The 16,646-nt window shown below is 41.3% G+C and overlaps 1 protein-coding gene across 2 annotated transcripts; it reads right to left on the bottom strand.

Moving 5' to 3' along the window:
* Window positions 1-5,552: 5,552 nt before the first annotated feature.
* On the bottom strand, window positions 5,553-14,081 carry zgc:172145 (uncharacterized protein LOC559095 homolog). 2 transcript variants are annotated; one of them, XM_031279890.2, is made up of 3 exons: window positions 13,686-14,081; window positions 11,143-11,229; window positions 5,553-5,934 (listed from the first exon to the last, which is right to left on the bottom strand). In XM_031279890.2, exons 1-3 carry the CDS (start codon window positions 13,854-13,856, stop codon window positions 5,638-5,640), a joined length of 555 nt encoding a protein of 184 aa, XP_031135750.1. In that variant the 5' UTR covers window positions 13,857-14,081; the 3' UTR covers window positions 5,553-5,637. The 2 variants fall into 2 exon arrangements, with proteins under 2 accessions (XP_031135750.1, XP_031135749.1); XM_031279889.2 differs by having other exon boundaries at window positions 11,143-11,289; window positions 13,686-14,077.
* Window positions 14,082-16,646: the final 2,565 nt, after the last annotated feature.

Here is a 16,646-nt window from a genome sequence, read left to right as displayed (position 1 = left end):
TGACTAAACTTTGACAGATCTGTGATGATCCATTACCTTCACTCCTCTGATCTTAATCATTAGTCCAAATCATTCATCATTTCTGCCTGTTTTTACACAAAAATTTCATATAAATGAGGTTTATTGACCATGAATTCCAAAAAAATAAGTGTAAAACTAGTGAAAATAAATAGATCTAGTGGTGAATATACTGGTGTTAATGGAAACAAGTGCCAAAAACGTTGAAATAAGCAACAAAAACGTAAATAAAAACAAGCATTACGTGGGGAAAAAGCAACTTAAACGTAAAAACTGTGTCTAAAAGAGTGTTAATTTTGACCCGGGAGGACAACACAAGGGTTAAAATCCTAACAGCCTACTGATATTTCAGTTTTATTTCATGTTTAGGGAAGTAAAACTAATCAGGACTTCATACGGGACTCATGTTTCATGTCTTTACTGAGTCCAACATCCTTTTCTAAAGAGTGTGTAAAACGTTGATGAAAGTGTGAACTCAGAGGTGAAGTTAGATTTATTTTCAGACGACCGATTCCCCACTCTCCTCTTTCTCTTTCCCAGCGGCCATCAGTGCGCAGACTCCCTCCAGAACCATTCAAACATCAGATCATTGATTGGAATAAAAAGCTGCAGCAGTCTTTGAGACGCGTGCAGTGCAGCGAGGCTGCAGCTGGAGGGCGCTGCAGAGCTCAGATTCTGCAGCCAAACATGTCCAACATGTCCTCTGCCCTGAGCTTCGTCTCCTAAACTTAAATAACCAGCGGTGGAGGAAGTATTCGGATCCTTTTACTGCAGTAAAAGTACTAATACCACCATAACAAATACTCTGTTACAAGTACAAGTCCTGCAGTGAAAATGTGACTTAAGTAAAAGATCCCACACTGGGGAGATTCCTGTGCTACAGCAGCTCCAAAGAAAAAAATGTACACCCATCAGAATAACACAAATACACATTAAGTAGCCATAGGAGAGAAAATATACATAAAGTATGAGAAATAGTATAGTTATAATAATAATAATAATAATAGTTATAATACAAACAAATAATAATAGACACCCTTATATAAACAGACAGTATATAAACAGTTGTGATATACAGATAAATAGAAATGACATATTGCACAGTTGGAGGTAACACAGAATGAATAATAATAATGAATAAATAACAAAGTATGTAAGTATCAACAGGAAAATCAACTTGAAGTATTAAAAGTAAAAGTACTCGATGCAGAAAAATCCTCCCATTTTAGAAACTAGAAATGATCCAAACGAGGGGTCAAATTCAACTTCACTAAGGGCCACACTTTTTTTTAAACTACAATGAAATGTGATTTTAGTTGTTGTATAAAAGACACAAATTTAATGTGATTTTATGTGGTGCACATGTATTTATATCTGTATTTAATGTCATGCTCATGTTACGATGCCTATCATTGTTTTTTTAGGGAGCCTACTGTAACATCTGGCTACCGACTGCAGATGTAAACTAGCCTATTGGCTAATTCTGGTATATTTCCAGAAATGTTTATTAATATGCACCGTTTCCTGACAAATAAAGATTAAATTAAATTGCGTTTATGTCAACGCAAAAATTCAAAATATCTCTTACTGTATTATTGCTGGTCTCATTCAGTCGTCTCAGAGTTTGGTCGACAAAAATGTCAAAGGAAACGCCAAAGACGTCGGAAAAAGCGCCAAAAACTTAGTAAAAAGTGAGAAAACCTAGGCGGGGCCAACATTTATTGTGAACCTAAATTGATATGGGGGCCGGATTTGGCATGTTTGACACGTGTGGTCTGATCATCTCAGCTGGACCTGTAGGCCGTTATATTGTTGGCTAGTTTCATTTATAATAAACATCAGATTTTATAAACTACATGTTTTGGGTTAGGCTGAAATGGGTTTCCTCAGGAGGGGGGGGATGGCGTCTCCCTCAGAGATCGGGTGAGAGGCTCAGTCATCCGTGAGGAACTCGGAGTACAGCCGCTCCTCCGTTGCGTCGAAAGGAGCCAGTTGAGGCAGTGGTGTAGTCTAATGTATTGTAGTGGGTGTACTGTACTCTATCTATCTATCTATCTATCTATCTATCTATGAAGGGGGGCATATCATAGTGGGGGGTCTGGGTGTCCTCCCCTAGGGAAGTTTTGAGCGTCAACAACTTCATTTTTGTTGCATTTGGATATGCTTTAATGCACCAATTTACGGTGGAAATACCTTTTATTTAGCCTATGCGAAGAAGAAAAACACAAAATATTACGAAAATATATCAAAAAAATAATGGAAAGTATGTTGTTGCGTGTCATTGGGCATTTTTAAGTGGGTATATGGAAATCCTGGAGCCTTCTTTAGTGGGTATACTGCGTATACCTGCCTATCGCGTAGACTACACCACTTGAGATGGTTTGGGTGTCTGGTAGGGATGCCCCCTGGGCGCCTCCCTAGGGAGGTGTTCCAGGCACGTCCAGCTGGGAGGAGGCCTCGGGGAAGACCAGGACTAGGTGGAGGGACTATATCCCCTCCCCCCTCCTGGCCAGGGAATGCCTCGGGATCCCCCAGTCAGAGCTGGTTAATGTGGCTCGAGGAAAGAGAAGTTTGGGATCCCCTGCTGGACCTGCTGCCCCGCCACCTGACCACGAATAAGTGGACGATGGATGGATGGATGGATGGATGGATGGATGGAGATGTTTTGTGTGCAGAAATCTTAATGTGTAAAGTAACTAGTAACTAAAGCTGTAACAGAGTAATGTAGTGGAGTAAAAAGTACAATATTTCTCTCTGAAATGTAGTGCAGTAGAAGTAGAAAGTGGCATGAAAAATACAAGTAAAGTACAAGTACCTCAACATTTGGACTTAAGTAAAGTACTGGAGTAAATGTACTTAGTTACATTCCAGCGCTGCTAACTACCCATCATCCTCTTGTTGTTCTTGGGTCAAATCTGACCCATTTTCAAAAAGTTTCTATATCAGAACTGTAAAAAATAAATAACGTGGATGGTTCCCTACAACGCTCATCACAAGTTAAATAAATGTTCAGTTCAGTACTTTCATTGAATTTGGGTGTTTTATTAAATTTTATAGCATTTGAAGAAACATTTCTTAACAGAACGTTGAAAGAAGTGACAAAAGAAACGACCAAAAAGTTCTAAATTTTGACCCAGAAAAACCAAAAGTTGCATAGCTGACGGGAAGCTAACACGAGTAAAGGGTTAACTAAGGGTTACCCTAATAACCCTAACCCAGAAAACAGTTTTATAAAAGTAAGTTTGGGTCTTGTTAAATTTAATTTTCAGCGGCAAAAGCCAATCTGATGTGTAAGAAAACAAAATGTTATATTTATTTACGCCCATTAGCAGTAACAGTCGCTGCAGTGATGTATGTGTGACTAATACTACTAAATAAGACTTGTGGTACTTAACATTATGGTTATAGGATGTGCAATGATAGGGTACTGGTGCAATATCTTTTTATATATATATATATATATATATATATATATATATAGAGTATCTCACAAAAGTGAGTACACTCCTCACATTTCAGTAAATATTTCACTTTGCTACAATGTAAAGTATGAAGTGTACAGCTTGTATAACAGTGTAAATGTGCTGTCCCCTCAAAATAACTCAACACACAGCCATTAATGTCTAAATCGCTGGCAACAAAAGTCCGTACACCCCTATGTTAAAATCCCATTCTGTATAATGAGGCCCAGATTTAAACGTGGGCTTTCTCTGCCCTGAGCTTGGTCTCCTGACTACCCATCAACCTCTCTGCCAGTCACATGTGACAGATGGTTAGACGCCGGAGACTCTGCGGTGTTTGAGGAAATATTCAAACCCTTCTCCTCGAAGGATTATCACTGTCGCTCCTGATATGACTAACAGGTCTTTTAATACGGGACTCTAACCCCCGGCAACAGCTAAAGACAAGTTGGTAAATGTTCTGAGCTGCTGTTAGAGGCGCTTAAACAAAACTAAAAGCTCCATCTAGAAGGCAAAGTCTAAAGTTATGAACATTTATCTGTGATTTCTAGGGTCAAGAAATGCAGAATGATCCTTTAAATCCAGAGTTTGACCTATATTTTTATTATTTTTCGAAACAAATACGGGTGATACGGGGTGAAAAAAAAATTGCAGCCAAACTGTTTTTTGCAACTTTATTTTCAAAAGATGAAATCGTATTTCTGCAGAACTTTCATACTTTTCTGGACGACATAACACACAGGGCTCTTAGAACAAAGATCCCTTTCTTGTATCAAAAATCAGTTGTGGTCTACACATGCTATAAACTTTTCTAACTTTATCACAAAAAACCCAAACCTGTGCTTTTAGAGAATCATGAAAAAAAAAAACATCCCGTCATGGCTTCTCTGGCACTGTGGAGCTCGGTCTGAGTCAAAAATACAAGAATACTGTATATGATTAAATACTGAAAATAAAAGACATTTATATACAAGTTCACAAACAGAAAACGCAGAGTAGCAGTAGCAACAAGTCCCCCAAAGGGCGTCAGCCCTATGTTCCCACATTTGTAAGAATTTTTTTTTAAATTAGGCCCTATGTTAGGGTTAGGGTTACATTCCATCTGTAGTCCATTGCTAACCAAAATTGGGAGAAAGGGGGATACAATCTGATACAAATTTATGATAAAGGAAATGTGGGAACATAGGGCCTGATTTTGAAAAAAAATCTTACAAATGTGGGAACATAGGGCTGTGGGACCATTGGGCTGTGGCAACATAGGGCTGTGGGAACATAGGGCTGTGGGAACATAGGGCTGTGGGAACATAGGACTGTGGGACCATTGGGCTGTGGGACCATTGGGCTGTGGGACCATAGGGCTGTGGGAACATAGGGCTGTGGGAACATAGGGCTGTGGGACCATTGGGCTGTGGGAACATAGGGCTGTGGGAACATAGGGCTGTGGGAACATAGGGCTGTGGGACCATTGGGCTGTGGGACCATTGGGCTGTGGGACCATAGGGCTGTGGGAACATAGGGCTGTGGGAACATAGGGCTGTGGGAACATGGGCACACTCCCCTCCAAAGCATACGATGATGTCAGCCGTTACAGAACCACAAACTTGACTTAAGGCCGGTCTCCGCCCATTATGAAGTTATCAAGGTGTAGTGCAGGGAAATATGATCCGCTGTGAGCACGGTGTATTTTATTTTGAAAATTAACCGGATGTTTTATTTCGTTTCTGTGCTCGACTTCCTGTCCCACACTATCTGCCGTGTGCTGAATTGCTGTGGAGCTCTTCGGCGTCCGGCAAAAATAGAAGCTCTGCGTATCTGCTCCGGAGGGCTGCGGATCGCCGGAGCTGGGACGGAGTCGGGACGCAGACGTTCTGCAGTCAGTGGAAATCCACACATTGAGTTTAATGGAAACCTAATGACTCCGTCGACGTTCCGGAGCCGTTCCGCAGTTGGTGGAAATTGCTCTGGCGTTTACCCCCCTCTCCTTTTCATGTCTTTAGCTGTCCCATAAAAATAAAGGCCTAAAATGGCCAAAAAATAATCTTTAAAAAAAAAACAGTGCGTGTACCGAGATCATTTTTGGCTCAAAACTCCGCTTAAAAACCAAAACGTAGCGATGTCAACGTAGCCTCATAATGGAGAATCCTCTGACTGAATCAGATCATCTGGCGAGCTCGTCCTGCAGCTGGTTCAGGATGTACTCCCCGAACCCCCCCGCCCCCGTCTGGTCGTTGGTGCAGCCCAGCCGCCGGGCGCTGGTCAGCAGGTCTCCCAGCGCTGTGAGGCGGTCCACCCGCGGCGCCAGGAAGTGGCTCTTCACGACGCTGGCGGTGTGCGGGTCTCCGTGGTTACGGGCAAGCTGGCTCAGCTCGACCAGCGCACCAGCTTCCTCCTTCAGCTGGAGCAGCAGCAGCTCCAGAGCCGGGAGCACCGAGCACACGGCCTCACAGCCCGGCTTCTGGAAACCAAAGACGTTTCATTAGTTCTCTGAGCAAAAGTCTCGCACCGCAACACCCTAACGCCACAAGTAAGGTCTGGCTACACCACTTATACATTTTGGATAGGACTGGGCAATAATTCAATATGATAATTTATCGTCTTTTGATGGAATCATATCGTGATGAAATCCTATATCGAGATATCGTGATTTGTCTAAGTAGTCTGGAAATCCAGACCCAACTCTGAAAGATTAAGGGTCTGACATTGATTAATGAAAATGGCCCAACTCGAGGGGCAGCATTTGAAAATCTCACTGCACGCAATTGGATAACACTACGACCAATCACAACAATACACTGGGTGACGTATCCAGAGCCCCATACGCTTAGCTACCAGCAGAGCTAACTGCTAGATTAAACTCTTAGCTACCAGAGGAGCTAACTGCTAGATTAAACTCTTAGCTACCAGAGGAGCTAACTGGTAGATTAAACTCTTAGCTACCAGCAGAGCTAACTGGTAGATTAATCTCTTAGCTACCAGAGGAGCTAACTGCTAGATTAAACTCTTAGCTACCAGAGGAGCTAACTGGTAGATTAAACTCTTAGCTACCAGATGAGCTAACTGGTAGATTAAACTGTCGTCATCTGTTTAGCTGACCTCTGGCCCGCCTATATCAGATACAGCGATGTGATTGGTGCAGCTCGGCTAGAAGGGCATAGTTAATGAGCATCATTACTGAATGCCAGAGTGACTCGCTGAGCTAATTCAAATTGTGCTCTCGCGAGAACTCTGGATTTCCAGTGTAAATAACAAGCAAATACTAACTCAATTTTCTCAGAAAATCTGTTGAGGGAATATCATTTGAAGATTAGCAGATTTGTTTTAACATCACACTGTTTGTGCATGCATGTCGACATAGTCAGTATATAATTTCACTTGAAACTGTTTACCACATTATTAATGATTATCTAATATCTCATTGTAAAAAAATATTTTGTGGAAGCACCAACTGTCAACCCTACAATACGGTCGCAATATCGGTATCGATGTATTTGGTCAAGAATATCATGATATCTGATATTCTCCATGTCGCCTAATTTTGGGATAGGAGAAAAAAAATGCTCTGGGTTGTTTTTTCTTTAAACCAATCCCAATTGTCTTGGGCGGCGCTAAGCTCCGGATGCAGCGACGGTGGCTCTGCTAAATAGTCTCAGGAACGAACTTGTTTTGGTGGAACATTTGCACCCCGCAAAAGAAAACGCCACATACAATATTACATGAAGTTAACTGTTGACACAATACAGTAACATGAGCTATTTAAATTAGCTGATACATGGTTAAACCTCATTATCTCTTACCAGTGTATCTCTGTGTGTACTTCGTCCACAGCAACCTCACCAATCAGTCCCAAAACCTCCCAGTTAGAGAGGAAATGCCCTAAACATATTCTCTGTAAATCTTTACAATCATTCCCAGAAAGAATCAAGCAGGCCTGCCTTGTTGCACCATCCAAAATTTAACAAAAATTTACAAAGAATATGTTTACGACATTTCTTCTCTAACTGGGACGTTTTGGGACCTTACTGTATTGTGTCAACAGTTAACTTCATTTAATATTGTATGTGGCGTTTTCTTTTGCGGGGTGCAAATGTTCTTAAACAAGCTCCTTCCTGAGACTATTTAGCAGAGCCACCGTCGCTGCGTCCAGAGCTTAGCGCCACCCAAGACCATTGGGATTGGTTTAAAGAAATGGAAACAACCCAGAGCAGTTTTTTTTTTTTTTTCTACTATCCCAGAATGCATCTGTGGTGCAGCCAGACTTTACTCCACAGCGCTGTGGAGATAGAGCTGGCAACGCGCGTGTCACAACCCGATGTGAGTCGAGTGCAGATATGAGTTGCGCATGCGTCACTTTGCGACAGAATAATGAGATAGGTACGTTACATAGCAGTAATTTGTTATTTAGCGTAAGGCGTCACATTTTCACGGCATGATCCCTGATGTCAGTTCTAGATTAGAGGCTGAAGTAGCCGACAAGAACCTGCTAACGAGAGACTTCTGTAATGTCAACACAATAAAAAAAATCGACCTACGTAACGAAGTTGGTTCACTGCTGGCTACAAGTTAGCAATCAAACACAACAAAGGCTGTCACTGGAATGGCGTTTTGAGCTAACGTTAACAATCATAGTTAGCTACAACGTTTTTGAAATGATTTGTTGTTGTTTGTAATGAGAAAAGTTTATTATTTTATTATTATTATAAATAGCGTTATAGATAGATAGATAGATTTTTATTGATCCCAAAAAAATGGGAAATTCCAGTGTTGCAGCAGCAAAAATATCAGACACACAGCACACATACAGAATATACATGAAGTAAAAGGATACAATATACAGTACATGAAATAATAATAGGATAGAATATAAGAACAAATAGTTTAAAATATCTATAAGTTGGGAATACAAACTGTATAACTGTTTAAATAGTATTTATAAAGGTGTAGTTATGCCGTATACCGTTTAAATCTGAGCATGCGCAACTCACATCTGCACTCGACTCCCATCGGGCAGTGACAGCGCGACTAAAATACCCCTCCATCTCAAAATGGACCAGTGAATGATGTCGTGTGTCGCCTCCAATCATCATTTGTAGTTTTATTGAACACAGGAACTTATTTTCTTCGCCCCAAATCACACAGCTCACTCACTCAGTTTTCCTCCTGAATTTCGAAATCTACCGACTTAATCTTATCGACATCCTTAGCTTCTAGAGAAACGAGGCCAGACATTAGTTTGATAGAATAAAACCGAGCGTGAAGCGAAACTAAAACGAGAGGCGTTGTGTCGTTGAAAGAACACGCCACTTTGAGAGACTGATAACAAGGTGTCCCAAACTGCTGCCGACTGGGCCCGGGGGCCTCAGTCCTGAAACGATTTTGCACGACTCATAAACCCGGGGGCCAGCGGTCGGAGGCCACAGCGCGACGCGCCAACGCCACTGCAGCCGATGCCGCTCGGCCATCTGGAAACGCCATCAGCACCGCTTTTCCCTCTGCCGCAGCATTAATCTCGCCAATTTTCCGGAACTCAGAAGGGGGAAATATACACCTAGAGTCGGGGGGGGGGGGGGCCCCCAGGGGTTTCACCGCCCTCCTTCTCCAGCCTCTCGGTATCTGAACCACCAGCACCCCCCCGTCCTGTTGCGCCCTAACGCTGGGCACGAATGCAGAGCTTCGTTCCAAAATGAGATCTCTTCCATTTTGGAAAAAAAAAAATAGCAACAGAGAGAGAGAGAGAGAGAGAGAGAGAGAGAGAGAGAGATAGAGAGATAGAGAAGACACCTGCTCTGACAAAATGAGATACAGCACAGGCGGAGAAATAAATCCTCCTGATGGGACGTTTCGGGAGGAACGCGAGGAGTAAAACGAGAACGCTGTTACAGACTGAAGCTTCTCTGTCTCACAGATGAAGTTCAGATCGTAAATTCAGTTTCAAAATGGATCCACACATCAAGTCTTCATACCGGATCATCGAAAGAAGCCCCTCAGGACCCAGGAGGGTTCAACAACACACCCACCCCCACGCTGGTGAAGTGTCTTTGGGAAACAAACGCCCCTGAACATGGCCTCTGACCCCTGACTGAAAGAAAGTACTTATACTGCACACTTACTTACTAACTTGACTGACTTACTTATAGAAGGGAATATTGCACCTTTTACCTCCACCACAGGTATCTGATCATCTGTTACTGGTTACTTTTACCACAAAACATGTTCATCTTAAAACATGTGATGCACTGTTTACAGGATAAAAAATAAGCTCCATCTCAACTAACTGAAACATAAAGTCCACTTATACAACGAACACAGTAAAGAAAAAGGGCCATTCCGCATAATTCTGAAGGCACGTTTGATACATAACACGTCAACGCATTCTCATGAACAATTCGTATGATATCCTACGAAGTTACGGCCGCGTTTAGGGGTCTTCACAGTTAAATTTAGCTGACAAAATGTGACTTTGAAACCCCTTTTTTTAGGAGCCAAACAGCGTATTAAAGGCTTTAATTCAGTTTTTTTCCCTTTCATGCTACTAGTACTTTTAAAGTGCTCATATGATGCTTTTTGGCTTTTCCCCTTTCCTTTATTATATATATATATATATATTAGGGCTGTCAATCGATTAAAAAAATTAATCTAATTAATTACAGACTCTGTGATTAATTAATCGAAATTAATCGCATACATAATTAACGGTGCCTGAACCGATACTTTTTAAGAAAGTAAAAGAAGAGAAGAAAAAAAAAGGGTACTAAACAACAGCTGGTGACATTAAAGAACGGCTTGTTTATTGCTAAGGCCATATGGTCCAAATTAAATGATTTAATAATAATGTATAACAATAACAATAACTTATTTCACTAATAATTGCTGTTGAACGACAAAAACAACCACCAAGGACATTTACAATAACGTCAAATGCACCACGAAGCTGTAGTTTACCAGTTTCTTTGAACGCACCGTCTGTATTGTTTTTCCGACGGCAGATTGTTACATCCCGCTGTTGAGTCACAGTCCTCTACAGTAAAACACAGTCACACTTTACACCGTTCAGCGTTAGCTGTCAGCATTGTAACCGTGTTTAATCCAGGTACTAGCTAGCGGTAGGCTAACGTTCATTTTACAGTCCAATGGTGGTTAGAACGGCTCTGGGTCAATATGGAATGGATTAATCTGCATTATTTTTTTTAACGTGTTATTTTTTTTAACGTGTTATTTTTTCTCAGATTAATTAATCGAAATTAACGCGTTATTTTGACAGCCCTAATATATATATATATATATATATATATATATATATTTGTAACACACGTTATAATGCTCGCCTAGCTGCTAGCATGGCACGCCCTCATACTCTGCTTCTCTGCTTCTGACTGGCTAGTAGTCCTTACCTAGGTACTGAGCATGTGCGACTCCCAACAAAGATGTTCCAGCAGTGAGAGGTCTCACTCTGTAGCTAAAACAGAGACCTGAACACAGGGTGAAAAGAGGAGCTGCAGCAATGTGCAGTACAACAAAAACATGTTGTTTTTTGAAAAATACAAATACAATTATGAACCTGAAGATGAGCATAATATGAGCACTTTAAGTAAAGGATCTGAATACGTCCTCCGCAACTGAAACCTAATGATAACGAATGTTGCCTGGTTGGAGATGAAGTCATTACCTGGATGTCCTTGCTGCAGTAGTTGCCCCCTCTCTCAGCCAGGTAGCCCAGCATGGCCTCGGCCTCCTCCCGCTGCTTCAGCCCCTCCTCGTGGAAGAAAGAAGAGACGCGCGGCAGAGCGACGTCGTCTCGCTCAAACACACTGGCCTGCAGGACAGACAAAAAAATCCCTGCACCGTCTTTGCTAGGGCTGGGTACCGAATTCAATACTTCAATTCAATACTTTTTAAGCACCGACTGTATTGCCTCTAAAGTATCGAGTATCGAAAAATGCCTCGTCATTCAATATCCCGTTTTAATACCTAAGGAGTCAATCTCATCAGCGTCAGTGAGCCAATCAGCACGCAGCATGCTTCTACCAAGATCTAATGTTTGTGATTGGCTGTCTAACGTTACACATCGTAGAGGCACGCAGGAAAAACTCTACGTTACACAGAGACGGGCTCCCGTAGTAGGAGCTGGAAAATAATTTAAAAGATTTGTGCAGTAACGTGTAATGTTGTCATTTTTTTTTGTTTTATAAAATTTGGTATCGTTTAGGAACCGGTATAGAAGTCAGAGTGTGGTACCGGTATTGAACATTTTTGAACGATACCCAGCCCTAGTCATTGTAGCCGGGGAATGTCTGTAACGGCACCGTAGCAGGACTTTCTACCTGTATATTGTATAGTTGTGACATCACAACTGTACAGAAGTCCTGACGGCTCCAGAAAAATGTTTTTGACTTGAATCCCATTTCTCGCATTTCTACAAACATTTATAGGGACCATGGTGATACAAAATCTGTTGTCGGATTTGACCATAATGATAAATTCTGCCAGAAACTATGTATAAGAAAAAGATGTCTTACTTTCTTTATTGCTTAAAACAGGGGCCAATCACCGAGACATAAATAAAATAATATCAAATTAATTTGAAAGTGGAGGGACACAAACAGGATTTTGATAAGTGGGCTCAGTGAAAATTAGGCCCTAGCCTATGAGGACACGGTAGCTGAAAATGAACCGGAGAACCGGTTTTTATTAGCCTAGCATACAGGCTAACAACGGGGTTAAAAGAGTGCCCAAAACAACAAAGGCTACGTTCACATACATTACTTAATGCTTAATTCAGATTTTTTTTGCTCCAATCCTATTTTTTGTTTGGCTGTTCACATGACCTTTTAAAATGTGGCCTATATCAGATTCCAGTGTGAACTGTTTGCGGTTTCGAACTGACCCACATGTGCAAAAGACCAATACCAATGACATCAGACGCAGCACGCTGTTGCACTAAAGTTAGGGAGGTTATGGAGGAAGTCAGCATTTTGGCTTTTATTTCAAAATGTTTGTGTAATGGCAGCCGTAACATTAATGAGCCGGTGCTGAGGAGGAGAAGAATGGAGAGAAAGAGAGCCAAATAGGCTATTCTGGCCTAACCCGTTTGCCACTTTTTCAAAAACGGAGCGGTTACCGTATGATCCTTCTAGTTTTGATTGAATTGAAGTATCTCCCCATCCACTAATTAGGTCTAACACCTCCCTCTCCCTCCATTGACCTGCTCCATCACTGTTCTCCATGTGTAGACCTAGTCTAGTTTTTAATGTTACTGTCTGTGTCTAGGGCTAACTCCCGCCGGAGCATAATTGTGACAAATGTCGATGTAGATTGACGTAAAAGTCACATCAAATCCACCTCGGTTGTTCACACTGCGGCCACTTTGAAAAAAATCAGACCTGGGTCTAATTCAGGACCACATATGGAAGTGGTCTTAAATCTGATTTGAAAAAATCCGATCTGGGCAAGATTTGAGTGTTCATACTACTTCTGAAGAAGTCTCACCTGGTCACTTGACCCCAAAAAGATTTGGGCCACTTTTGCCTGCAGTCTGAACGTAGCCAAAAAGGCTGGTAGCCAACACTAGCTAGTTAGCTTATAACTTGGACTAACGCTTGGGGTGTCTCTGGTCAGGCTTTTCTTTCTCCCCCCTCCGTTTTCCCTCCCACTCTCCCTACCCTTCTCTCCCCCCTTCTGTTTTCTGAACCTGACCTATCAGCTGAACTAGAGGCAACATCTTCCCCCCATGAACTCCCGAGACTCTCTCCCATGTTAGTCCTGCAGGGCCGCTACAGTGTTATAGCATGTTGATCTGCAGACATGCAAATCTCACTTTTTTTTTCTTTCTTTCTTTCTTTCTTTCTTTCTTTCTTTCTTTCTTTCTTTCTTTCTTCCTTCCTTTCTTTCTTTCTTTTATAACTTATCTTTGATAACTTTCACATGAACACATAAAGTAACTTCAGGAATCGTATTAGTCTGTGGTTTTCCCTGGACAGGAAGGGGATGAAAAACTGTCATGTGAAAAGTAACTAAAGCACTCAGACAAAAATAGTTGAGTAAAAAGTACATTTACCTCTGAAATGAAGTATAAAGTGGCACAAAATTGAAACATTCAAGTAGCCTACAGTAGGCTTTTAGGTAGAATGTATAGCCTTCCACTGCAGTATTACTTAACTAGTAAATGTTCAAATCCTCCCTGTGGTTACTACAGTAGCTTGTGTCTCCTACCAGAGCCTGCAGCCGGTACGCTCCGTCCCACAGCAGGCTGCTCAGCCCGCACAGAGCTTCCTCCACGGCGGCCGGCAGGTTGTGTCTGGCCCGGCTGCCCGCGGAGCTCCGGTGCCCTGCGCACAGCGGCAGGCCGCTCTTTAACCTCTTTCCCGCGGGCTCAGCAGCCATGTCACCGCCCGGTTATCCCACTGATCCAGGAGAAGCACAGAGTCCGGATACTTTACTCGCACAACTCCTCGGCTGCAGAGGTGAACACTGGGTAATAAACTGCCCGATCTGCGTCTTCTTCTTCCAGCCGACTTGAACCGTCAACAGAGGATAAATTTAGCCCGCGGGGATCAACTGTTTCCCGGTCAGCTGCTCATAGTCATCCGGTGTAGGCTATTTGGCTTTGCAGCCACGAAAGCAACAGGTTATATAACAGATTAATAATCATATCAACATGAGGTCCAGTGGTGCAATCAGTCCAGAGGAAAGCCATTTGATGACAAAACTTTATTTTGTAAAAAAGAGAAATTATATTTTCCTCTCTTCAGTGGTGTTGCTAAGTACATTAACTCAAGTAGGCCTACTGTGCTGAAGTACACATTTTATTGTCTACTCAGTAACTATTTACTCCACTACATTACTCTGACAGCTTTAGTTACTAGTTACTTTACACATTAAGACACACATTAGCACACAAAAACACATGTAGTTTATAAAATCTGATGTTTTATTCTAAAGTAAACTAGCCAACAATATAACGGCTACAAGTCCAGCTGAAATGATCAGACCATTAAACACACAACTGGTTGGATCCTTTACACTTTCTACAATGGGAGGATTTTCCAGTAGTGTAGTCTAATGTATTGTGGGTATACTGTACTGTATATGTTTATGTATGGGCCAGGATTGTGGGGGGCATATCATAGTGGGGGGTCTGGGTGTCCTCCCCCAGGAATATTTTGAGCGTCAAAGACTTCATTTCCTGCATTCTGACACACTTTTATGCACCAATTTACAGTGGAAATACCTTTAATTAGCCTATGCGAAGGAAAACACAGATGACAATTCAAAATATATCAAAATAATAATGCAAAGTATGTTTTTACGTGTCATTGCGCATTTTTAAGTGGGTATATGGAAATCCTGGAGCTTTCTTAGTGGGTATACTGCGTATACCTGCGCATCACATAGACTACATCACTGGATTTTTCTGCATCGAGTACTTTTACTTTGAATACTTTAAGTACATTTTCCTGATGATACTTACAGACTGTTACTTAAGTAACATTTTCAATGCAGGACTTGTACTTGTAACAGAGTATTTTAACTGTGTGGTATTAGTGCTTTGACTCCTGAGTCCACTGAAGAGCCAAAGAGCTGCGGGATCCTCTGCATAAAGCTGCTTCTATAACGACAGGTTCACTGTAACCTAAATGTCGGGAGAGCTGGAAGTACTCTGACCCATTACTCAGGTAAAAGTACATAAGTGTTAGGGGTGCACGATTCAGAAAATGTCACGATTCGATTCAAAATCGATTTTCGATTCAAAACACGATTCACAGTATGTAAATGTAGTTACTTGTCCCATGTGATTGCAGTAGACATACAATTAAATATTTTTTTTTTTTAAATAAATTTAAACAAATTAATTGATTTTTGGAATTCCACGAATCGATTTTGAATCGGTAGAGCTTGAGTCACGATACGAATGTGAATCGATTTTTTCTGCACACCCCTAATAAGTGTTATCAACTAAATTTACTTTGAGCTTCAAAAGTAAAAGTACTTGTTTCGTCCCTACGTGGGTCCCAACCAAGTCCTCCAAATGTAGCGCACTGAAAACTATTTAGTTTTTCTTGTAAATGTCAATCATATCAGTACGCTCAGTTAAAATAAGTTGCTGTATGTACTTGTGTTAATTCATAATCTCTTTATGACAGCGTTAAAAACATACTGTTTAATGCCTACGGACTGTGTAGGAGGAAGAATGTTGTAGGCTATATGCCCTTCAGGAGGAAAGTACTATCTCTTTAAATCAGGGGGGTCAAACTCAACTTCCCTAAGGGCCACACTGGAAAATGAGAATCACATCAAGGGCCAGACATGTAGAGTTTATTGACATGCTTTTATTTAGGAGAAAAATCAAATATCTTTGACTGTATTATAAGGTAAGCAGATGTAGACTGAGCCAGCTGTCCCCAACATACAGTATGAAGCAATAATCATTTAGAAGCCATACATTTACAGGACATTTAGTAACATTTAGGCTTTGAGCTCCTGTATTTAATGATTTTTAATAATGAGCTGAGCAAAAGAAAAAAAAAAGAAAAAAAAATCTGAATAAAATGAACACATTAACATTATGTACAGTGTATTGCATTCCATGGAAAATGGGAGAGTATTTAATGCTCATTGTCCAATGAGGAATCAAGGCAACAACCACAGAACTACAGGCGGCTGAAAGAGAGAGAGGCAGAAAGAAAGACGGATCTTGTAAAGTCTTCCTAGTTGCAGTTTGGTCCGGATAAAGTCCTAAAAAAGTCAGCAAAAAGTTCCTTAGCCAGTTCTTTAGCCATTTTTCTAAGTTCCTTAGAAAGTTCCTTAGAGAAATGCGCCAAAAAAAGGTCGAACCAAGCGACAAAAACAACGAAAGAAGCGCCAAAAATGTCAGAAAAAGCGTCAAAAACATTGAAAACAAAGTCCGTAACGTCTGCAAAGGGGCCGGATTCAGCTCGCAGGCCTTGTGTTTGACACGTGCTTTAAGAGAAGCAGAAGAGCATTGTGTGTGTGTGAAAAGAGACAGAAACATGCTTGTATTGAACCGTGGCTATTTCTTTTATTAAACGTTGCAAAATGAAGATGGGCATGTTCCTGGCAGTTCATTCTGAGGGTGCAACACAAACCATCGAGATCTTTTTAATAAAAAAAGGTATAGGTGAGAAGTTTGGAGGGCATATTTGGTTCAGACAA

The sequence above is a fragment of the Sander lucioperca genome, chromosome 7 (assembly GCF_008315115.2).
Source record: "Sander lucioperca isolate FBNREF2018 chromosome 7, SLUC_FBN_1.2, whole genome shotgun sequence".
In the NCBI taxonomy this organism is placed as follows: Eukaryota; Metazoa; Chordata; class Actinopteri; order Perciformes; family Percidae; genus Sander; species Sander lucioperca.
The sequence above is the reverse complement of the archived record's forward strand: the minus strand, read 5'-3'. Positions and strand labels throughout refer to the sequence as shown.